The following is a 25626-nucleotide window of genomic DNA, read 5'->3' as shown; positions in this document are numbered from 1 at the left end:
AGTAAACATCATCAAGTATGTCCAAGACAGGAGGTATAGCCAGCAGTCTGTGTTGAGGTAACAAAAGAAATTCCCTAAGCCCTTTCTTGGAATCAGAAAAGTCTTGGCCTTCCCAGTGGAAGTGCTCCCTCAAGGTGTGCAAGGTTTCCCCAAAAGAGAAATCCTCTGGGGGAGATACAGAAGGAATGGACTGTTCTGCATCCGAATCTTCATAAGGGGAGTGCGAGTGCTCCTCTACATCAGAATGTTCTGAGAAAATGGAGCCCTGTTCAGAAGAGGGGAATCTTCCTCCACTCTGGGTCTCTTGTCTGGAGGGGGTTGGGAACCCCTGATAAGGGTAATCAAATCCTCAGCCATTTTAAGCATCTGCTTTTTAGGCATGGGGCCTGGGGATGGGCCCTGAGCAACAGGCCTCTTGGAATGCATGGCTGATTTGGACTTAGTAAAGGCCTTAATGGAAAAGGAAGATGAGGGCCTAAAGACACCCTGGGTGGAAGTGGACCTAGCCACATTAGGAGAATCAACACTCACAGTGGCTTCGGTGGTTGTAGTCTGAGTAAGGGCCGAGGCACCTGTGGTCTCGGGTACAGAAGACACCGCCAAAGAAGTGTCGTCGGTAGTCAGGGACTGCAAAGGCGTCTCGCTGAGAACCGGACCATGTGCAGTCGGTTTTGGCGTGGTGTCGGTGGAGACCGCGGGCCTCGCATGTCGGTCCTTGTCCTTGCGTTTTTTGGACAAAACGGTAGTCGGAGTCTCCGACGACATTTTATAATCAAAGGCTTTACCAAAATAATGTTGGGCGAACTACGCTCGACGCTTAATAGTGCGTTTATTGAAAGTAGCACAAAAGCGACAGCCCGAGACGTCGTGGTGTGGGCCTAAACAAGGTATGCAGAGGGAATGGAAATCCTTATGCGGTATTTGCTTCCCACAAGAAATACAATTGTTAACTTTGTCTGACATCGGTCTGAGGCAAGAAAAGTTTCCCCAACGGGGTACTTAGCTTTAAAGAAGACTTCGGTTTCCAATTTTCAGAATTCAGGAGCTGGCCGACCGGCACTTGCGAACTGCTTCTGCTTCAGGCACCGCGCGGCAAAAAAGACTGAAGAATATGGCGTCGGCTGTGTCTTACATACCCCTGTCGCACTGACGTCAGGAAAGAAAGCGACAAAAACCGACGCCGGACCAAGACTTTGGAATTCGGACGACCAAGGGACCGCCTGATGGCAGAGAAGCCATATGTGATTACTGCAGCTGTATGCACGATGAACATCATGTACACAGCAATCCTTAAGTCCAGCAAGATAAAATCCACACAATAATACTTACGCTCTCTGTACTTCTACACCCCTACCCAAATGTAGAATATACCTGTGTGTGCAGGGTCTACAAAGGATGTAGGTAAGCATACTCACAGTACTGAAATGTGTCCAGTTTTTTCTGAGCAACTTGTGCTAATGTCAACACTAAAAAAGCACAAACTGTTTAGAACTGAGTAAATGAATATTCACATTATAGCAGTTCACAGACAATTCTTATGCCAAAGGAATACATCTCTATAACTAGATTTGTATGGCAGTTAATTGTAACAGTTGAAAAGAAAGTACATCTTTCCATGTATCTTGGGGTAGCATTTTGAGGGGTGAGTACATTTCTACACTGACAAGTGGGTACTGGAAGCAGCAACATTAGGTCTGAGTACAAAATGTAAATCTCTGGCTACACCCCTGGCTTCTGATATAAGAACTATACCAACCTTCTGTCTTAAACAATGATGTCCACACCAAACAAGGATGACCTCCATCTTGGAAAGCTGAAAGGGACACGCCTACATGAGTCAGCAATTTATAGTACTGGATTGCTATGACAGTGATTACTGCAATTACTGCACAGCAGGCTGCATGCAATTAGCAAATGGTGGCCACTAATTGGTGCAGAGGCCATCACATGCTCATGTGCAAATTCCTACAAAAGCAGGCTGCAATCTCTGCCAACAAACTCAAACACTCTATTGCAGAGACTGACAGAGACAGAGAGAGAGAGAGAGAAAAGTAAAAATAAATATTACCAAATTATACAAAGGAAAGGTATGTGACATACGTATTTACTGGCATGTAGTAGATGTTACTGAAGAATAGTCTACATAATGTGAAACATGTGGCAGCAGTAGTTCTTTATGCACAGATGTTCTGCTTAACTACTGCTATGGACAATACTGTGTGTACCTGTGGGCAGTAGGTCATACCTGTGAAATGTGTAGCTCAGCATTAAATGTCAAATATCTGATCCATGTTATCTGTGTTCCGTACAGAAGTGTGGCCAATGGCTGTTGGGATTAGTGCTGACATTATATAAACATGGTTGTGACAGAACAACACATGCATGATAGTCATATTAAAGTGTAGCTCAGCATTAGCAACTGCTGTAGCCGTCTAGTATGCTTATCTAGCATCTGTTGCCATATATACCCCTCCTAATGTAAGTCTGTGTTCATATGTGACACCTGTTTGTGTTGCAGCAAGGCCCAACAGTTCAGCTGTGAGGTCCAGGGACTTACAACAGTGTGAACCATGTGTGTGCATGTCACACACATATGGAGAAATATATATGTGTCATATATATTCACATCTGTATATGTGCATAGAACAGGGGACATATTGCAACTGTTTGCGAAGGGGGGAGATATCTATGTTGGTAAAGGTTAGTATGCGCACATTTGTATGTAGGTTTTAGTGTGTGACAAACAAGACAGCATACAGTGCTGGTATATGATATGTGGTGGATAAACACTGTGGGTGGTTTGTTCAGTTTGCAATGTTGAAGCCAGTAAGACCTGCTAAAGCTACCTGGGCTGTGAACACCTTCAATGCATTTATCACAAGACTGTGCGATTTTATTCCATTACTGTACATCTTACATCCTTTATATAATTGATATTAGGTTCATAGGTTCATACTAGGCTATCTGCCCTAGGGCATTTATAAGCCTAGCCAGAATGTGTTTGGCTTTCGCCACCCATTTTAAATTTATTTTGCTATGCCCTTTATCGAGGTTAGTATACTGTGTCTCTGTCTAACAGTGACACAAAAGTGATACCCGGGGTAAACCTACGATCTCCCAACCACTCATCAAGATTCCTCTTGAAGAGAGTCAATGAGGGACTCTGCCTAACCTGGACTGGGATTTTATTCCAGAGTGAAGGGAGCCTCTGGGTTATGAATCTGTCCCTCCAGCATGTCCTATTTATTTCAGTGCTGAGGTTCAAGTCTCTCAAGCGTGTAGCTCGATGGGATTTAGATTTTCTGAGGTGCAGCATGTCCATTAATTCCGGGTTGGACATGGCTTTATACGTCAGGCACAGATCGCCTCTGAACAGGCGGTATGTCACTGAGTAGAGCTGGAGTTTCTTTAACCAGGCAGCATATGGCATCTGTTTGAGCCCTTTGATCCTCTTGGTGAGGTACTTTTGGGGTCATTCCAGTTGCTGCAGGTGTCTGGTAAGTTACATCCCAAAAGGGGCATTGTACTCAATTATGGGCCTGATGAGGGATGAGTAAAGAGGCACAATGACCTACCCCTGATCTAGATGTGAATCCCTTCATGATTAGGTGGGCTATATAAAATGTTTTTCTAACCACTTTGGCCACGTGGTTGTCAAATGAGAGAATGCTATCAACTTGGGTCCCCAGGTCCCTAATTACTTCTTCTGTACTTAATGGATTACCACCTATGTGGTAATTTGTGGGCACTTTGTTTTTGCCAAAGTGGATGACTATACACTTTTTGGCATTTAGCTTGAGGCCATGGCTCTGGCACCAGTTGTCTGTTTCTATGAGGCCCTTTTGGAGGATGCTTGTGTCAGCTGGAGAGTCGATTATGGCACCCAGTTTGCAGTCATCTGCGAACTTGGTCAGCCACAGTCCTTCCGTGTTGGCCTGTACCTCCGTGAAATATATACCGAACAAGAGAGGTCCCAGGACTGAGCCTTGTGGGACACCACTTGTAACTGGTTTGGAGTCTGACATGGCTCCAGCTATTCTAACCATGTGGGTTCTGTCCTTGAGCCAGTTTGCAATCCATCTAGTGACATAGGGGTTTATATTTAAGCTGGTGAGCTTATCTATAATGTCCGAGTGGGGTATTGTATCGAAGGCTTTTGCGAGGTCCAGGTAGGCTGTGTGGACCACCTTCCCCTCGTCAATGGCTTTGGTGACTGTTTCAAAGAAATCAACCAGGGTTAAGAGGCAGGATCTGCCCTTAGCAAAGCCGAACTGGGTAGGATCCAGTGTCTGTAGGTCCCCAATATCTTTATTTATGAGGTCCATGATGATCCTTTCCATAGCTTTGCAGACCAAGCTAGTCAGGCTTATGGGGCGATAGTTTCCAGGATCCGTTGAGGCACCACCTTTATGGAGAGGGACCATGGTTGCTGTACGCCACTCTTTGGGCACATATCCGTAGTAAGGCTGAGATTGAACAGTAGTTTTATGTTTGGGTTTAGCTCTTCTTGGAGTTCATGTAGGATGCAGCCCGGGACACCGTCTGGTCCCATTGATGCTGTGTTTTTGCTTTGGAGAGGGCTCTTACCTGAGCATCTGAGATGTCAGGGGACAGCACTCTGCTGGGATAGATATTTGCCCTTTGGTGGGGGGTGTTTGCTGAACCTGTCAGCTAGGATGTTGGCAATGTCTGTGGGTTCAGTGTATTTTTTGTCATTTTGGACTAATTCTGAGCATATCTGGGAATTACCACCCAGGTTCCTAACATAACTAAAGAAATGTGCAATTTTTCTCTAGAAGCTGGCCTTAGACAATTTTATGAGTGCCTGTAGTTTTTTGCTAATACTGATCAGTGATGCCTTCCCTTTTTGGGATTTTGCTCTATCATTTAGTAGCTTCCTCCTTCTATTGTACAGTTTGTTTATGGCTGGGGTCCACCAGACAGGACGTCTGCCTTTGGAGGATTGGGTCTTGGTTTTATTTGGGATCGCATGATCCATGCTTTCCTGAAGGTGTTCACAGAATGCATTTATAAAGGATTCTGCGGTCTGGGCCGTATTTTCCACAGGCCCGGGGGCTTTGAAGGATTCCACCTCGGTTTTGAGGAGTGTGAAATTTGCTTTAGAGAAGTTTTTCACTGTGGTTTTCTGGGCAGGGGGTGGGGTTCTCACTAAGAAAGGTGAAATGTATATGTGCCTACATATATATATATATATATATATATATATATATGTAGACAAATTGATGTGTATATGTATAGATTTTATTTATATATATATATCTATATATATATATATATATATATGTATATATATATATACATATATATATATATATATATATATATATATATATATAAATATTTATATATACTCATACACACCTACATCTACTTGTTGCAATAGATTCTCTGTACTGTTGACTGACTGTGATGGTCAATATGTTTGTGAATACGTCAAAGATATGTATCTGTGGGATAGCTTAGTGGGAAACTGTTTATGTTATGGTATTATGGGTCCTTGCTTTGATCCTAGCAAAAGCTGTGTATTCTGTTGCTAGGCAGAACAAGTGCTATTGCATACAGTGTGATTAAGTCCCTTGGTTTTAACTAGGGTGTGTCATTGGAGGCTAAAGCACTACATCTATGATTATTGATTGGTACCGATGTTGAATGCAAATCCTGTGTGTACCGTAGTACTAATTGAAGCTCTGGGCCTGTACAGCAAAGTATGGTGTATGTCCACATTGCTTGCATCCACTGTTTTGTGTGGTCCCTGTATTCATTACAGATTACATTTCTCAAGATTAAGGTTGTGTAAGTACTGACACACAGTACTGTATAGTACACACTGAAAGCTTATCTGGGTTGTCACACCTTTGTGTCCTGTAATTATGTCTGGTGTGTGTGGGTATGTCTGTAACATGTCCTTTGACATATGTGTGGTAATACATATAACTGCGTATCTAGCAACATTCATAGTGTACTACAGCAGTATGTGACCTATATTCCCAATTGTGCACATATTTTGGCCACGGGTTTGGCATTAACAAGTTGTGTGGTATAATAGTAATACATTTACCTGACCTTACACTGATTGTGATGGATGATATATTTCTTTACACATCAGCTTGATGTATATCTGCTGTGGCTAGGTGGTGCATCGTGATGCATACAGTGTGCCAGGTACTCTTGTATAGTCATATAGTGATTTTATTTTGTTGCTGTGCAGAACATGGTTCATTAGATAGAGAGTGAACAAGGCACTTTCAAGCAGTTGTGGGGTGAGTAGTGGTAAGTGGCAGTTAGTGTTTCACTCTTGGTTAGCTTATAGGTTGCTATATAGGGCAGTTCAGTGATATCTGTACTGTATAATGTTAAATGTGCTATATGACTTGCTCAGACATATTTTTGTATTTATTTCTTCCAGGAATCATGGCCCACCACAGGAACCCAAGTTACAGTCGTGCTGAAGATGATATCATTACTAGCAGCATGATTAAGCACTACCGTCTCATGTTCTCACGAACCAGCCAGGACCAGCAGGAGCACACTGCAATATGGCAAGATGTTGTCTGCAGGGTCAATGAGGTAGGCCTGCATAACCAGACATATGAGCAGGTACGCTACCACTGCAGTGATCTTCTCAGACTTGTCCGTCAGCGTGCTGCTGATGTGCGTAGACAACAGCTTGCAACAGGAGGTGGTGTTAATATCCATCCCCCCTCACCAGAGTGGAGGAGCTGCTCATGAGCCTGGTGGCACCTGCCCAACAGCAGCAGACATACACCATGATGGAGGTTGGAGTCACCTAGCAAGCACACATGGAGCATGCAGTTAACATGGCATATCTGTAGACTACAGTTATCTGTATTGGTAGATCATGCATATGTGAGATGTGGAGTGTGTCGTTCAAAGATGTGGAGCCTGTTGTTGTGCAATACTGATCATTTGGAACATAAGCCGTAGCCCTGTGAATGTAAACTGTTGTTGTACTGTAAGACTGCAAACACACAGTAGCAATGCCACAGTTGTGGCCACTGACAAACTGTCTCATCTCTATGTAGGTCCTCCTGGGGTGAAATCAAGGCAGCGGACAGATGCTGGTGAGTGTGTTCTACATTTATTATTGTAAATAAAAACTGCATGTCATAGTTAAGGTGTAGGCCATGTAACACACCTACCCATAATGCATGCTGTGCATGTTTGGTGTAAGAGCACGCACATCTCACTAATGTGATTAGCTGCCTCAAACACATGCATTACCCAGACCATCTCAAACAAATGTGGCTAGACTGTAATGACCATTGGATAGGCACAGTTCATACTCAACATGCACATAACATACACATCTATGTCATACACAGAGCATTTTACCGTGCTACACATAAAGGATTCCCAAACCCTCTGTAAAGACACACTCCAGTATCCAAAATCTCATTCACACATTACACATAATATACCTGAGGGGTAGAGGCCTATCCTGGGGCATTTAAACACTCTGCAACACACTACACATTCATGTCAGGGAAAGCTCCTTATTGGCCTCCTTACAAACTCATGTAACAACTGGTTGTGAAATGGTGAACTTGGCCAGCATGATTAGTGCTAGTTTGTGAAACATTTGTAGCCTTCAGTGACCACCTGATGCTTCATGATGATGGCCTATGGTACTATACCCCATCCAGTTATTGTAACCACAGTACTACACATAGCTGTCATTGCTACACACCATAATGATGCATGTGTGCACACATATGCACCTCTAAACAGTATGCATACCAATCACCATTTGCACAACTGACACATATATGTCTTGTGATGCTACTGAGTGGCTAGGTCATATGACACATGTATGAGACTGGCATGTCCACAATATGATCTACACTCATCATAAGCACGGTACATTGGGTATGTGGCCGAATGGTATTCCATCAATTATCCATGCACCACTAATGATGTGTGAATACTCATCATGCATGTGCTAAAATGTGTTCACAGTTATTTGCTAAAGACACAGAGGCTGTAATCAGCATTGGATACCTATCTGACACACACATACACATCCAGCAATGGTATGTACACCTGTGCATTATGGTGCACAGTACATCACAGGGTTATGAATACCTGCACAGCAATGTTGTGTCCATGTATGCATTGTGTTCCAGGGGGAGGGCCATCACTTAATAACAAAACACATGCATCAAAGCCATGTATGCTGCTAGTAACAAGGACTGACAACACTTGCACTGCATGCTGTTGAGCAACACATGTCCTGCATGCTGACATGTGTGATATGACTGTTTTGCTTGTGATACTGTACCCCACCATCACATGCTATTGTGTATGTTCTGTGACTGCTGGTGTTGTGTGTGTCTGTTTTCGGGAGGAGTGTAGTTTTGTGTGTGTGCATGTGGTCTGAAGTCATGTTCAGGTCTTAAAGTGTGTTTCCTATTTTCCTCTCACAGGTGGCAAGGTGGGGCTGGTTCAGTACAGCAGGGAACCTGATGTCACTGAGAAAGACAGTGATGATGAAGATAGGTGTGTTGAGGTACAGGCAGGTTTGTCAAGGTCTGTTGTTGGGCCACCAATTGACAGTACACAAGTCTCCACCCCATTCATGCACGCAGTCATACTGCCTTGTACATCCATCATCACCATTGCCCCTTAGCTGAGGGACAGTGTACGGTTGGCACTGGCCAGGACAGTGTGATATCTATGGCATATGTATCAGGACACTGCAGCCATAGCCAGATGTCTGGAATGGTACCACATAGGCAGATGCCCAGTGGTTCTCGTCAGAGCACTGCTGGTCATCATGCCCCTGGCAGACATGCCACACCTCTTTCTGCCACACGCATGTTCCAGGCTGTCATGGAGGCACAGACACGAATGGAGCGGTACACCAGACAGGGGCTAAGGGCACAGAGGGCTCATTACATCTCTGTAAATTACAGTATCTGTGACCTAGCAGGTGCCATACGTAACTACACTGAGGTCAGTGATGGACGTTGGGGTGAGACATTGGATGTCCTCCACAATTTCATGTCCTTGTGTCAGGACAGTGCGGGACGGTTGAGACGTCGACGTGGACATATGCCAGCAAAATCACCAGCTGGAGGTCGCCATGGACATCCAGCAAGTCACAGCCACTCCCGTAGTGCCAGTACCAGCCCCAGCAATGTTGGGGGGGCTGTCCATAGACCATCCTAGCAGACCACGTGCACATGGCTCTGGCCAGTCCCAGCAGGGACCTGGATCCAGTGGACATATGTCAACCTCTTCAGATAGTACCCAATCTGGATTAGTACCCGATACTGTCTGTAGCACCCCTGCCAGGCACAGGTTCCGTATCCGTGGCCAGAGATGGTGATCTGTAAAGCCTGCCAAGTACAGTCTGTAGCTGTCTCACAAATCCCTGTATATGGCAGCCACATGGTGGAACTGTGTGCATGCAGACACACACACACAAACCAGAAATCTTGGGCAAACACATACCCGCACACATGACATCAACATTGGCCCATAACAGTACTCATGGCCCTCACACACACACACACACACACACACACACACACACACACACACACACACACACACACACACACACACACACACACACACACACACACGTCGATTGTATGGCTCAGTGTAGGCCTCTGGCAAACCAACAACACACCCTGTACATATGATAAAACCTGTGCCACCTCCTGTCATCTGTAACACTGATGCAGGAACAGGCTAACATGGTGCTGATGCACAGGGTGACTTTAACAAAGTATAGCAATGGTTGGATGTGTACCATGTTGTCAGCAGTAAAGTGTAATGATATCCTTGAACGTGTAGCTGAGCAGGCATTATGCATTAAAGCTGTAATTAGCAATGTTGTATTGTTTTTACCAGTGTTTATTCCAATTGTGTTTTGTTTGCCCATGTGCCACTTGGCTGATGTGTGTAGTTGTGTCAGCATGTGTTATACAGTGGACAGTAAGTGTGGGGTGTGTGCAACACACGTTTGCAGGTGTCCATTTGTGAACATGGTGGATGTGCACTGTCTGCATGTACATGCATATTGGAAACATGGGCAGGGTGACATGCCCTGCATTGGCCAGTGTTAACACTCCATAATTTCTATTGGTGGCCAGTAAGCATTGTACTACACATATTTTGGAACTTGAGTACGCATGTGTGTGTATGACACAGGTTGACACTGTGCTGTGGGTGATGCTGTTGCTGCTATCTGTCATTGGTTTGCATTACTAAGGTTAACACAGTCCCAGCTGCTTAGTCCTTTAGTAATGCACAGTGTTCACCTACAGGGTTGCATGGACCGTGCTATCACAAACCCAAGAAATTCTCACTTATACAGTAAAAGAGACTCATGGACCCCTGCCATAAAATAAATATATAATAGAAGGTGTGAAGTTGTACCAAAAAAGAGTTACATACCAAGAAGGGATAACCTCTCTGGTCAGTATCATTGGGAAAATACAAGCCCTCATTAAACATACAAGGAAAGCTTCAAAATACAAAATGGCAAGGATTCCAAAGACAACACTAAAGCTTTATTTAGTGTTGTTTATAATCTACAGGGGAAATCTCAGACTGGGTTACAGTTACTGCAAACGGTCACAAAGTACACTTATCTGACTGACATTACCAATTTCTTGTCAGACAGTTTGAATGTGGATTTCACCACCCTGTCGTTACACAAGGGCCACATTTCCAGAGTGAAGAATGTAAAACCTGATGATTCACAGACACTCTAGTTAAAACATCACCACAGTGGCAATGGTACTGGACAGTGTCCCTGGCTGTGTCATACACAAGCTGACATATGAAGTCACCACTCACCTAAACACTCTGTCCAGATGCAGCCTATATACAGGTTACATACTTGTGGAATGACGCACGGTAATGGTGTTCACAGTCCACAAGGGTTGAGCTACAACATCTTCTTCTCCTTTTGGATGCTCCCATGAGGGGTCACCACAGTAGATCATCTATTTCTATTTCTTCCTGCCCTCTGCATCATGCGCTGTCACACCATCCACCTGCATGTCCTCTCTCATCGCAGCCATAAACCTCATCTTAGGCATTCCTCTTTTCCGGTTACCTGGCGGCTTCATCCTTAGTATCTACTTCACAATATACTCTGCATCCCTCCTCAGCACATGTACAAACTAACGTAATCCTGCCTATCTGGCTTTGTCTACTAACCTTCAAACCTGTGCTGACCCTCTAATATACTTATTCCTAATCCTGTCCACCCTCGTCACACCCAGTGCAAATGTTAACATAAATTGATTAAGGGTAGAACTACAACAGATCCTGGAAACTCTCACTCTATAAGCCAGACAAATGTTATCTGGAAGGCTATGGAGCACAGCATTATGAAACTCATTAACAGAGACATTATGAACCTGCAAACACCGCACTATACCCACTTAGGTTCTCTAAAGGCCAGATCATGGCTCCTACACCTAGTAGACTTCAAGCCAGTTAACAAGGCTATAGGTGAGGGAGGGGAGGTCCACACAGCCAAGCTATAGCTCACCAGCAATTCATACCCATCCCACATTCTGGTGTTATACATAACCTCAACAGACTGACCATAAACGATTGTTAGATGATGGATTGACAACTGATGCACAGATGTAGGACACACAGTAACATTTGCAGCCTCCATGTACAATTCTATGCCAGTAACAAGTGGTATTCACTTGCACTCGGTCCTGGGACCACTTCTGTTTGGCATATAGCTTTCTTAGGTACAAGCAAACACAGTAGGGATATGTCTGCCCACGTTTGATGAAAATGCATACTGTGGGCTATACGTTATTCTCCAGATGACGCACACATCCTAACAAAAGGATATCATAGAGGCAGATACCTGGTGTAAAACTCATGCTGTAAAGCTATAAGCCAAAGAAAGCATAGTTATCCACTAACAAAGCATCCCCAGAGTACCACATAGGTAGTACAGATAGATAGAACAGGTGCTAACGTATACATAGAGCCATGTGTTCAGTCATCTCTCCTTTGATAATCACATTACAAAAGGGTTTTGGAAATCCCTCTGTGGAGCACATAAGCAATAAAGGGTTTGCATGCAGATCCACAGAGGCTGTGCTTGCTTTGGAACTGGATTCATATATACCTCAAGCATAAACCCTCACTCACACTCTTCAACAGAAACCGTGTTGAGTGGGTGTGAAACAGAAGATGTAGCCCAGGGATCACTGCAGTGGCTAAGCTTGTCACTAGCATACAGAAGTGACCTAAGGTCTGGAAAGTGCCACCACTCTCTGGCAAAGATAACAGATGCGTTCATGGAGAAAGCGAAGTACCCACCTATGAAATAATTGAGGTCAAATGTATGTATATGGCTTTGCCCCACAGCTACCATACATGTGTAATGCACATACAGTTGTCATTGTGATATATCATACATTAGAAAAATCAAAACCCACTCCACATTGACCAACGGTGTCACACACACTCACATACCTGGAACACACACACACAGTCAGCAAGTGCGAGATTTAAACTCCTTCCTAACTACATTAAGATACTACAGCAGTACGCATTTACATGACGTACTATACACATTACTGGGATTTCACATTTCCACAGGTATATTTGTAGGATGGTGACATCATCAGACTTGACAAAGATGAGTATGCCACTTTTAAGGGGTGTGAGTAGTCTCCAAAAAGGTTGCTCCTCCTCAGGGAGAGAGAGACACACACACACACAAACACACACAGTTGGCAAGTGCAGGAATCAAACCCCTACCTAACTACATTATGATACTACAGCAGTACGCATTTACACGACATGCTATACACATTAAAAAGACTAAGACAAACTGAAGAACGTACAAAATAAGAAAACGGAGCTGGAAGCTAAATAAATAATGATGTAAACTGCTGAATGAAGTAAAAAACTCTAGTTTAATAAATTAAGCGCTTTCGGAAAGTTCAGTGCCCTTCCTTCTTCAGAATTGACGAACAAACAAGAGACACAAGCAACAGTTCGTATTTAACAACAGTTAGTTAATTAAAACATTGGCTAATTAAGGCAACCATGTGATATCTACTGTCATCACGACTTGTTAGTCCTAAAGCAAATTAAAAGTCATAAAATGTTTTGCTAAAAACAAACGTTAACGCAACATGGAAATAAATCAGTATAAAAAGTCGTGGGACAGTATGTATGTGGGTGTTTTGTACTCAAGTATCCTATTAGAACTCTCTGGATTTTAGTGTGAATTGGTTTAAGGGAACTAACATATGGCCATTTTCATATGGTTAACATATCCAACATTTTAGAGGATTGTGTTGCCACAGCCTGGCAATATATGCTATTTAAGTATATCAGTAATATGCCAATTTTGTTTCATTAGAGATTCTACATGAGCATGAGCATACCAGTCTTACAGTTATGATGGCTGCTAATTCATGTCTGCTAGCTGTTATTATGTATTAAAATTTAATACAATCAGGAAGGTAAATCAAAGAACTTTTGCTTGGCTTTAAAAATGTGTGCAAGGGGCCTATGATTTGAAAAAATCCAAAGGTAAACTTAATCCACCACTGGCCAGATGCATTTTCTTTCAATGTAGGTTTCAATGTTGTTTCATTGAATGTGAGTTTTAAAGGCAAATAAGTATTAAAGCTATGTCTGTTTGGGAGAGACTGTATTGCTTGTTTAGCAAATGGCTATTAGTGTTTGTGCTATAAAATTCGAAACAAAACTTTTGCATTAAATCCAAATATCTGTAATCATTGTAGAAGTAAAGCCGAAAACAGTATGCACACAGAGTTTTGAACAGTATTTATGACAACTAGGGAAAAATGGAGAGATAGCCAAGTAATGGGACACCGGAATGGCTGTGTGTGTGTGGGGGGGAGAGTACCGCATGCGTGGGAGGGTACTGCATTTTGCTTTCATGTACATGTCCAGAATTTTTGACATGAAAAGTTGGCAACCCCTAGTGCGAGTCAGAGAGAGGTGTCATTTCCAGGGTTCCTACTGAGTCAGTGTATGTGCTATGTGTTGCCTCTTTGCCAAGGCCAGGGCATACTGGGCATGCCTCCTTCTGCCTACTGGGGCAGGCTCAGGTTGTTCCTCCGAGTCACGCAGTGCCTGTGCAGGCCTTGGCAATGGTGGGGGGCTGTTTGTCCCTGCCCCATGCTGTTCCTGCTGCAGCTGTTTCCGCAGGATCATATTGTGTAGCATGGCACATACCACAACAATTTGGGTATATGTAGTTGGTGAGTACTGCAAGGCTCCACCAGATGTGTCCAGGCACCGGAACCGTGACTTGAGCATCCCAAACACATGCCCAATTATGTTTCTAGTTTGTGCGTGTGCCTTATTATGGAGTTCTTGTTCAGGTGTGTGTACATTTCTGATGGGTGTCATCAGCCACGGCTCCAGTGCGTATCCAGCATCCCCCAACTAGGTGACCATCAGGGATGTCACCATTGGCAAATCTCTTGTACAGCTGCATCAGATGCCAGATGTGGGAATCGTGATAGCTTCCAGGGCAGCCAGCACACACATTCATTATTATGCCCTGGGCATCGCACATGACCTGGCAGTTGATGGAGGGGAAGCCCTTGCGGTTGATGTAGATCCTACCCCGCTCACCGGGTGGTGCTTTGATGCGCATGTGCGTGCAGTCTATTGCACCCACTACCTCAGGGTATTTTGCTATTTGGTGGAAAAGATGCATATTGCTGGCCAATGCCTCACGGGAATTGGGGAAATATACGTGGTCGCTGACATGGTATCCAGGAACTGGTGGAGTACCCTGGATGCTGATGCCTGTGAAATCCCCATCATATCACCAGTTGGCCTTTGGAAGGTACCTGTAGCTAGTATTCTTAGGCCAACACATACCTTGGTATCCACTGGGATGGGTTCCCCTCTGCTGGTTCTGTGTGTGAGGCGTGGCCGGCACAGCTCAACAATTTGCTGTAGGAGGTCTCTGTCAACCCTACAGCGCTCCACTATCTCCAGCTCATGTAGCCCCTGGTAGGTTACCCTGGGTCTGTACACTCTTCTCCGTCTCCTCACTGTGGGTTGCTCAACAGCATTCACAACATCACCACCCTCAGCACCTTGCACGTTGGTTTATGATAGCAAGAGCAGCCCCTACCATTTTGTCTGACTTAAGCTTTTTAAGCTTTCCCTCTTTGTATACTGCAGTGTTGCAGAGTTCTTGGGAAAAAACAGGGGGGAATGCTGTTTGCAGAATTGAAAGTGCTGGGCTAGTCTGCTGCCTGTGTAATTGGCTGATTCTGATATATTTCACCTGACAGCTCTGCTAGTTCTCCTTGGTTAACTTCCTACTACTTCTTTTCCTTCCTTTTGCCTTTCTGTTTCCGCCCGGGGGGGGAAGCACCGCACAAACGCGTGCACACGCTGTGTGCATGTTTGCAAGGAGTTTCCTATCTTTTAACATTGTGCACCTTTGGTTTGAGGTTTTCAAATAGAACAACTGTAGGCATGCCTCTTGCAATCCTGAGCAACTCAAAGTAAACAAAAGCCACTGTGCTCCAATTAGCTTACAGCCTGTCTGACACATCCCCTCATGATGTCACCTATATTCTACTCTACTACTCACCTACTCCTACTTTTACACTCTTGGGACATGGCTCACATGCTGGGGAAAATTGGGATTCACTATCCTTATCCTCATTTGCATAGGACTGCCTACTAATGTATGGTTACATCTCTCACACTGAGCTTCCCCCCCTTAGCAACCACTACTCAGTGGCCATGTTGTATTCAGCCTGCCATTCACCTGCATGGCAGAATAAGCTTTTTAGTGAAAATGCCTATTTTTGGCCTTTTTTAAATTATTTTCTTGTTTTTATAAGTGCCACACGTTTGCGCGGTACTGCGCTATGCTTAAACATCGGAGATTGGGGGGGGGGGTTACATTTTTATATTTTTAAACATTTATAAATGCCAATGGCCTTATATTTGGCCACTGGCATGCTTCCTCGACTGTATGCATCCTTTATTTGGAGCTGTCATAGCTCCGTTTAGCTATTTGCAGAACGGTACTCCGTTACCAATGGAGTACATTTCTGCAGCTAACACTAATCTTCCACGGACAGGTTAGTGTTTCCTGGATTGCAAATTTACCTCATTTGCATGGCTTTCACCAGCAAATGAGGTAATTTGCATACCATGACGCTGTCCATGCAAGAGTAGCTTTAGCAGCTTTCATGCACGCCCCTGCTGGCTGTACATGGATCGCACAGAAGACATATTGCCGGCGTGAGCTCCTGCACTATTCTTGCACTCCGTGCAAGCTTTCCTAAATCTGGCCCAATGTTAATTTTAAAAAGTTGTTATGCCATGATAATAAGAAAATATGTTCTGTTTTATCAAATTCAGGTACACATCCATGCAGAAAATGTAGTTTTTGTTGTGTATTAAGCAAACATCACGAATTTGATCATCCTAACACTTCTTTCAACTTCACAACAAGATTTTATGCAGACTGTAATAGTAGAAATCTGATTTATTTAGCACCATGTGCCTTATGTCCCTGTTATTATGTGGGTAAAACCACTCAGAAATTAAAAGAACGCATCAGCAAAAATCTCTATGAGATACCTAGACAGAATGATAAAAACGCTTTGGCCAAACAAATAATTATATGGCCAGAACATTATTTTACTTTCAAAGTGCTGCAATTAGTTTATATTAATCCAAGAGGTGGTGACATAAACAATAATTTAGAGCAAGTGGAACTGTGATGGATTTTAAGACAACAGGCACACAGACATCCAGGGATTAATAGTAGTGTTAACCTTAAACCTGTTCCAAAAGCAAGCAGATTGAAGAGATCATAAATTTATATACTCCTTTAAGAAATGTTAGTAATTAATTAATGTTAATTACTTCTTGTTTGTTAATTGATTTGGCATGGTATTTAAATGGAAGCTTTGCATATATTTTTATAAGACCTGAGAAAGCATATGCGAAAGCGCTTGTCTTTTTATTTTATGCTGCATTTTTTTATGGTGTATTTTATTAAAATAATTTTTGCAGCCATGGTTATCCAACTGTTTTTTTTTATTTATCTGGTGGAGGATGGACTGAACATTCTATTTTCAAATGTTGTGCATTACTTACCATAAACAAATCTACCAAAAGGCTAAGAAAAATACAATGCTGTCAACAAAGATGGCAAATCCAACCACAAGATGTAGAGTATGGCATTTGATATATTTTTTTGGATCTGTCACTAAAAAGGTAAAACCAGACACACAACATCTTTAATGAAAAATTAACATATGCTAAGTTAAACAGTTTACGAGTGAAGTCAAAGATCAGGTGAAAAAAGGCAGCATTACATTTCGCCAGTATTAACAAATAAGTTAAGCCATTTTTTTCAGCTCACCTTCTTTAGCTTCTTTTAGTTTTCCTAGTGCTACCCGTGCAGTTCCTCTTCGAGCAAATGCTTTGCAGTAAGAGCTGTCTAGAGCTATGGCTTGAGAACAATCAGCTTCTGCTTCTTCATATCTTTAGAAAGAAACAAAGCAGATTATGGAGTATGAGTATCTGTAAAGTCATAAAGCACAATTACTTACGTTAGGTTTATGACTCTGAGTCACAATGAACATTTTAAGCTACATAACAGCTGGATTTCACCAGGAAGTATAGAAGATTGACTGCACTTAATATAACCATAGATGTTTAAATAGAAGAATCACTGCTGCCGTACATTCAGAATAAAAATAACTATCTTCAAGTGGCACTCCATCTAGCCTGCACTATTGGGAAACACGGATAAGTTTCTCACTATAGTCCCCAGGCCGGGGAAGATGGAGTGCTCATTCTTTGGAGAGTGTGTGCCCAGGGTCCAGGTGCATTAGTCATATTTTCCTAGAGGTGACTGGTGAAATGACTACACAGTGCCTCTTGTGGGTGGGCAGGGCATCATGCTGATGTCAACCTTTTTTAGAAGTGAGGGGTGGTACAGCACTTTAACCCATTACACTTCCTGTCAAAAGAAAAATATACTTTAAAAATGATCAAAACACGGTAGGTTCAGGTTAAGGCACTTTAATCTTGCAGCAAGGAGACAAAAACGTGCTAATACAGAGTTTGTCTAACCAGAAACAGGAAATACTTTCAATTTTATACATTCTCTAACTAGTCATGGCCTACCAAGTTGACGTAACAGATCACCTCCTTTTTCATCATCATCTGTTGACCATCATTCCCATGAATTTCTGCTGATTTATCAATTTTTATGTGAAACTTCCTGAGGAAAACAACATGGCCTTGATTACTCCTAGTTAGATACAACAATGCTAGCAGTTCATTTTTCTAATAATCCTTTGTCTACTTTATCTCTAAGTTACTGCAGCTGCACATGTTCTCATGCTCCGAACAGAGCTAATGGTTTAAAAACATTACATTTACAGAATATAGTATTGTTCATTCATTCGTTCCTGACCTAGCAGATAAGCACCTGCTTCTCAAGTACATTTCCAAAAGGCATAAACATGAATATTGCTGTGCTAGCAGTTACTAGGTCAGAGGGCAACTTGCAAGTTTCAGAAAGCATACTGCAGTTTTCAAAAAGCATCTTATTCAGTCTCATATGAAACTCAATTTGTATAAAATACAGTGCATGAAAAATAAAATGAAAAGCGTATTAAAAAACTTGGTTATTAATTGGCATTAAGTATACACACATTAATACATATTTTTCTAACATTTCCCTCCTGTTAATACCTTTTGTATTCTATTTTCAAAAAAAGAATAAACAGTTTGCTTCTTTTCCTAACCTCTTCTACTCAGGATTTGCAGTTAAGAAAGTCATTCAGTTTAAACTTCTATGAAAGTGTTTCACATTCTAGCAGCTCTTCAAATTCAGTACTTTGATACATAGTCTCAGATACGGATATATCTATGAATTCTTTAATCTCTTCATGCAGGGGATTCCACAACAAACGCAAACTCCTATTAGGAGTAATCCTACCCCAATGGCAATCAATATGTTCATAAAGATGGAACCCCACCCCCCCAAATGCATTCTGGAAAAAATCTGTCAGAGGGTTTGGGCCTGGCTTGGTCATGGCCGACACTTGCTGAATCACCTCAAGATGATCATTAATTTCATGCTGATGGTCAGGAATAAACGCACAGCATTCTTCTTTGATTAAAGCGCAAGTCCCACCCCTCGCCGCTAGGGTGAAGTTAAGAGCCATTCGGTTTTGGAGTACTACAGTTCTCATGGCATTCAGTTCATCAGTTATCAGTTCAAGAGCAGAAAAAGTCGCATTACTTCGAGAAGTTTAGACAGTTTTCGCAGCTCCCATATCGATTTAACTGCACCATATGCAGGTAATATACCTGCCCATGATATGACAGCATCACTCAGGTCTATGTGCGCAAGTTTGGTTCCCACATCACGATGGTCTTTCCAGCCCGCTTCGATCCATCCCATCAAGTTTCTTAACAGTCTTTTTGGTCATGTCTCGGGTATTTCGAATGCTTCCCTGAGGCAAAACTGCAGTGTGTCGGATGGCCGGAACCAGGTACCCCAAAAAACAACTGCCAGACCAATTCTCAGATAACCATTTATATGCCTTTTTACCACACACAAAATAACAGTCCTCTACTTTAGTTGTTACTTTGTTACGAAATGACTGCCCTGCATGAAACATTTTCCTATCTATTACAGATAACTGTTTAAAAAGTATAGGATTACGTTGTACCTGATCAAGAGTCTTATGCATAGATTTCAAAAATGAGTCATAATCTGTACTACAAGATCCACTTAAATCATTTGGTTATCTATAACATTTATACTGTACTGTGACATTACACTTACTCCATCCCACTTGGATGGTATCGTTTTTGTAAAAACATACAATTCCTTTTTGTGTTACAGGCAAATACAGTGCTACCTTATAATGTGCTTTAATAGCGACTGTGTCAAAAAACAGATCTTCCCAGGTCTCATTGACCCCTAGGGGGATAGCAGCCATCAATAAACCCCCGTATGCTGTTGGTATGGCCGTACAGACCCAGCAGTTCGAAACATTAAAAGTCTCAGCATACACACATGTAATTGCCTGATAAGTGTTAAAGTTCGGATGCCAGTCTATGTTTGGTTCATTACGTCTAATCAGTTCAACTTTTGTGGCAGGAAAAAGGAGTGGCCACAACAAAAAGAACAGTGTGATTAGCATAGCTATCGAAATGATCATACAAGTTTTCTGAGGTTGCTCAATGTCTCTATTCACTCTGTACCTGGTCATTATGTTCTCGTTGTATAACAGTAACAAAGTTTTTGTCCAATTCAAAGTTCTTAACCAGTTTACAGTGCGTCAAATGAATCCAGGAAGCTCGCTCTACGATCTTGACTGCAGTGGGTGTCGACAGTAGTACCTGGTACGGTCCTTCCCACTTCGGAGAACTCCAATTCTTCCACTTCACAATCTTCACCCAGACCCAGGTGCCTGGGGCTACTGGTGTTTCCGATTTCGGTTGCTCTTTATCTGAAACAGAATTTAACTGCAAAAGTTTGTTATTCAAAAATCGTCTCATATACCCTGCAAGTGAACTGTCAGCCTCTTGCTCTGCAGTCATGAGAGGTTTCCACTGAGGTGTATAATATGCCCTCCCAAACAAAGTTTCAAAAGGAGTTAATCCCTTTGCATTTGCAACAGTTCTCATGCTCAACAGTGCTAAAGGCAAACAGTGCACCCAGTTCTTCTGTGTCTCACTCATCAACTTCCAAAGCTTGTTCTTCAACACCCCATTATGCCTCTCTACTAACCCTGCAGATTGGGGGTGGTAAGCGCAGTGATTTTTTAACGATATTCCAAAATAACGACTAAGTTGCTGTACTGTTTGGTTCATGAAATGTGTACCGTTATCACTATAAATCTTTTCCGGTATGCCAAATCTGGGTATAATTTCTTTAACAAGAACCTTTGCAACAGTAGCTGCATCTGGATTTTTAGTTGGAAAAGCTTCCACCCATTTGGAAAACATATCTATAATGATAAGGCAATACTTTTTATTCTCGCATTTATTCAGTTCTATGAAATCCATACAAATAGTATGAAATGGATACGGTGGTGTAGGGAAACTCCCTTGTTTAGGCTTCAATGCTCCTTGTGCATGATGCTTGTTACAAACATGGCATGCTGCACAGAAATTTTTTGTGTAATTTGTAAATCCATAGGTTGTAAACACTCGATTCACTAACTGTATCTTCCCCCCTGTTGAGACATGGCTCTGCCCATGGCTCAACAAAGCTGCATATCTAAATAAGTTAGATGGCAAAATTGGTTTCCTTTCCTTGGAGATGTACAGTCCCTTTTCAAGGATTGCTCCTCGCTTTATCCACTTCTGTTTTTCTACATTTGTAGTAAGTGTCTGCATTGTTTTCAACATTTCTAAATCTAAAGTCTCAGAGGGTTGTAATTCCTCACTCAAAAGAAAAGCTTCTGAGGCTGAAGCTGCTTGCTTCGCAGCTGTATCAGCCCGCGCGTTACCTTTTGAAATCCTATCCTGTTGCTTGGTATGAGCTACGCATTTGCAAATACCTACTTTTTGAGGTAACTGAATAGAGTCTAATAAATCTAAAATGAATTGCGCATGATTAATTGGTTTACCAGTAGATGTTATCATTCCTCTATTTTTCCACTGCTGTGCAAAAACATGTACAGTAGAAAAAGCATACTGACTGTCAGTATAAATGTTCACTTTCTTACCTTTTGCTAGGGTACATGCCCTTGTCAAGGCAATCAACTCTGCCGCTTGTGCAGATAGATTGTGTGGTAAAGATTTTGCTTCTAAAGTTTCAGTATCAGAAATGACTGCGTATCCTACTAGAACCTGTCCTGTACGACCCCTCCTGCATGAGCCATCCACATAGTATGTCATCTCGGCATCATCCATGGGAACATCCGTAAGGTCTTGTCTCGGTAATGTCTTTTGCTCAATCTCCTGCAGGCAGCAGTGCGGTTTGCCATCTGCAGGGGTTGGGAGCAAGGTTGACGGATTCAAAGTTGTGCATCGTTCAATTGTCATATGAGGTTGGCTCAACAGTATAGTCATACAGGAAAGATGTCTTGCAGGAGAAAGATATGCTACTTTTTCTTGCAGTAAAATAATTGCGACTGCATGAGGCACTCTCAATGTGAGAGGGTGGAATAACACTACTGAGGCCGAAGCCTGCACTGCCATTGCAGCTGCAACTACTGCTTGTACACAGTGGGGCAGGGACCGCGCCACTGGGTCTAACTGTGATGAGTAGTAAGCTATGGAGCGTTGCTTGTCCCCATGTTGCTGTGTCAACACTGATGTCATATAACCCTGTTTACAGTCTACAGTTTGAAAAAATTGCTTATGATAGTTTGGTAATCCTAAAACTAAGGAGGATGCTATCAGTTGTTTCAGTTTGCAGAAAGCCACTTCTGCTTCTGGTGTCCATTGTAATAAATCTTGTGGTGTTGTGCTGTCATTGGCTTTTTAAATATTAAATTGGCCAGTGGAGCAGATTCCAAACCATAATTTGGTATCCAGCTTAGACAAAAATTAGTAGTTCCCAGGAAGGACATCATTTCCTTCTTAGTAGTTGGTCTAGGTGCCTATAATATTGCTGTTTTTCTATCTTCGTCTAATATTCTACCTTCCTTGGATATTACATATCCCAAGTACTTAACTTGTTCTCTCCAAAGTTGTAGTTTGTTTTTGTTGACTTTGTGACCTTGGGTAGCTAAAAACTGTAATAACGCTATAGTGTCCTCTTTGCATTCTTGCTGGGTGGGGGCTGCCAGCAGAATGTCGTCTACATAAAGTAAAATCTGACTACCTTTCGGTGGGATAAATCCCGCCAGGTTGCTTGCCATTTCCTGTGCAAATATTGTTGGACTTCCACAATATCCCTGTGGTAATCTTGTATATGTATACCGTTTCCCCTGAAATGTAAATGCAAACCAATATTGGCTGTCAGGGTGTATCGGTATTGAGAAAAATGCATTAATAATATCTACCACAGAAAAATATTTTTGCTCTGGCTTTAAATCATTCAGTAAGGTATGTGGATCTGGCACCGTTGGTGCCCTGGGTATAACTGCATTATTTACAGCTTGTAAATCTTGGACCATACGCCATTCCCTGTTTGCTTTCCTGACAGGAAATAAGGGTGTGTTACATGGTGAATCAGGAGATTCTATTAAGACTCCTTCCTTAAGTAAGGCTGCTATTATAGGTTTGATTCCTATCTCTGCATCCTTTCTTAAGGGATACTGTCTTTTCTGGGGTCTAAACCCTGACTTTGGCATAATTGTAACTGGTCCTGCTGTTCGTATAAGTCCTACATCTGATTTCTCTGCTGACCAGAGAATATCTGGTATGTCTCGCAAGGCTTTTTCCTCTTCTTCCAATAAGAGTAATACTCAGCTGTTCTCACTAGCCTGTGAGTGCACAGCTGGGTGTGTCTGTGTTATCCAGTTCAACTTCTGTTTCTGTACTCCTTGTTCAGAGAGTTCTAATTCTGTCTGCTTTTCCCACCTTGTGACTTTTTCACATAAGTCTGCCCATTTCAAATTTCTATTCTTAGTTAAGCTAACATGTGGCAATCGATTAGATTTGTAGAGTGCTAAAAATTCCTGGGGCAATGAACAGCTCACTACACTGTTTCCTTCTGTGTCACAGTACAAGTTTCGTAACTCTAGTCTGTTCGCGTGGTTCTGAAACAATTCCTGCTCATAATCTTTATCAGGTCCTGGTCTATTACAGTAGTACAGAGTACAATGCAACGAATGCTGTTTGTCAATGTCGAGGGAGGGGGACTTACTGATGGCTACGTTCATCAGTTCTTCGGTTACTGCCCCTGGACCAGTCGTAACTAAGTCCTGGCTGTACCAATAATATGTCTCACCCTCCGGTCGCACTACAAAAGTATCCATCTGTCGCTGTGCCTCCATACCCTGCATGGTTGGAACTACGGCTATGCCAAATATCTGCATTAAGTCTCTACCCAAAAGGTTCACTGGGCATTTTGCAGAGACTACAATTTTACTTTTCTGGGTCATCCCTGAAACGGGGTCTGTTATTGCTATATCATGGGAGAGTGGCTCCCGATACAGCTGTCCATTAGCTGCCTTCACTAGTATATAATCCGGTGATTCTGAGTCTTCTGGTAATTTGGAAGGGTGTATCAGGGTCCGTGAAGCCCGAGTCACACAAAAATTTTACCTCCCTCCCCTCTACCAGAAGCGTCACTTCCGGTTTTGTATCTGCTAAGTAAAGCTCTAGGCTCAATAAGGCTAAGTCCAAAATTTCATTTTCTTCAATGTCTACAATTTCATGTACATCCTCTACCCCTTCTGTCACATCCTCTACCCTTTCTGCTACATCTGTACTTGTCCTTTCCTGTTTATTTTCATTCAGTGATTCCTGACTATCATATTATCATTCCTCATCTTCCTTATTCTCTGTAGTTACCTTCTTAGTTAGCCTGCAATCCCTTGCTAAATGTCCTTTTTTCCTGCATTTAAAGCATTCACCTTTTTTCTTTCTTTCTTCAAAATCTTCTGATCGCTTGTCAGATTGTTTATTTCCCCTGGGTACTTTTTTTACCCTTTCTCCCAGTTTGTACTACAAATACTTCTGACCCATCTTCTGCTGAAAATACTTGAGTTTTCTTTTTCTTTTTGCTATTAAAATGTCTCTCTGCATGTCTAGCATATTCAAGTAATGGCTGTAGCCTACTTGTACAATGATCTACCATGTGCGTTATAATAAAGCTGCTAATGGGAGTTATACTACCCTTCAAGAATGCATTCTTTAGCTATTGATCATTTGAGGAATCTTGCGTCTGGTTTTCTGGTATCTGCATTCCGCAGTGGTTATTAAAACAATCTAATAATCTAGCATAATATCTATCAACTGTTTCACCGTCTTGTTGAATACACTGATTAATACAAGTCCAATCAGCCCTAGGCTTCCACTTTTCAGAGATTCGGTCTGTCAGACCTTTCACTCTGCCATCCAGTTCTGCATTAGTATGTGGGAGTGGTCTAAGCTGTGCGTCACGAGGATTCCATTCGCCACTGATCATGTGCCAATCTGGACCCACAATTTGTCTAACTACTTTTTCTACTTCTTCTTCATTCAGATGGTAACTTAATCTCATACCCTGTAAGTCTTCTAAGAATTTTTGAAAATTCACTTTCGGATGGGGAATTCCTTCTGTGGCTTTCTGGATATCTTCCGGTGTCCACGGTCTATAAACAAAAAGAGTCTGATCCTGTCCTGCCTGTCCTGCCTGAGGATTTGGTACTTCTATGAGTGGACATATTTCTTCCTCACTCATAGCTTGTGATTTTCTATTTATCACACTTAATTCGATCTCCCTCCTCAAGTCACGTGTTCGAGACCTTGTCTCGATAGGATCCCTAACAAACAGTTGTGATTTTGCAGGAATAGCTGGGTATAGCGGAGGTGGATCGGTTTGTCCACTCGCTTCATGTTCTGGTACGAGAAGCGGAGGGGGCAAAGGAGGGGCCGTTGCTATTACCAAGTTATTATCTTCTTTGTCTAAGAACATTGTTTTTGAATTCT

General features: G+C 42.4%; 1 protein-coding gene across 2 annotated transcripts in view; it reads right to left on the bottom strand.

The window, feature by feature from the left end:
* Positions 1–25626, bottom strand: part of RPAP3 (RNA polymerase II associated protein 3) — a 1123208-nt gene that overhangs the window by 506704 nt on the left and 590878 nt on the right. For both annotated transcript variants that reach the window (XM_044078821.1, XM_044078820.1), the window contains exon 10: positions 17429–17550. In XM_044078821.1, coding sequence (XP_043934756.1) covers positions 17429–17550 — 122 coding nt within the window. The remainder of the gene's footprint in view (positions 1–17428; positions 17551–25626) is intronic.

Source organism: Protopterus annectens, chromosome 7.part1, assembly GCF_019279795.1.
Source record: "Protopterus annectens isolate FY-2018-M chromosome 7.part1, PAN1.0, whole genome shotgun sequence".
In the NCBI taxonomy this organism is placed as follows: domain Eukaryota; kingdom Metazoa; phylum Chordata; order Ceratodontiformes; family Protopteridae; genus Protopterus; species Protopterus annectens.
Note: the sequence above shows the minus strand (reverse complement) of the source record. Positions and strands in the feature narration are given on the sequence as shown.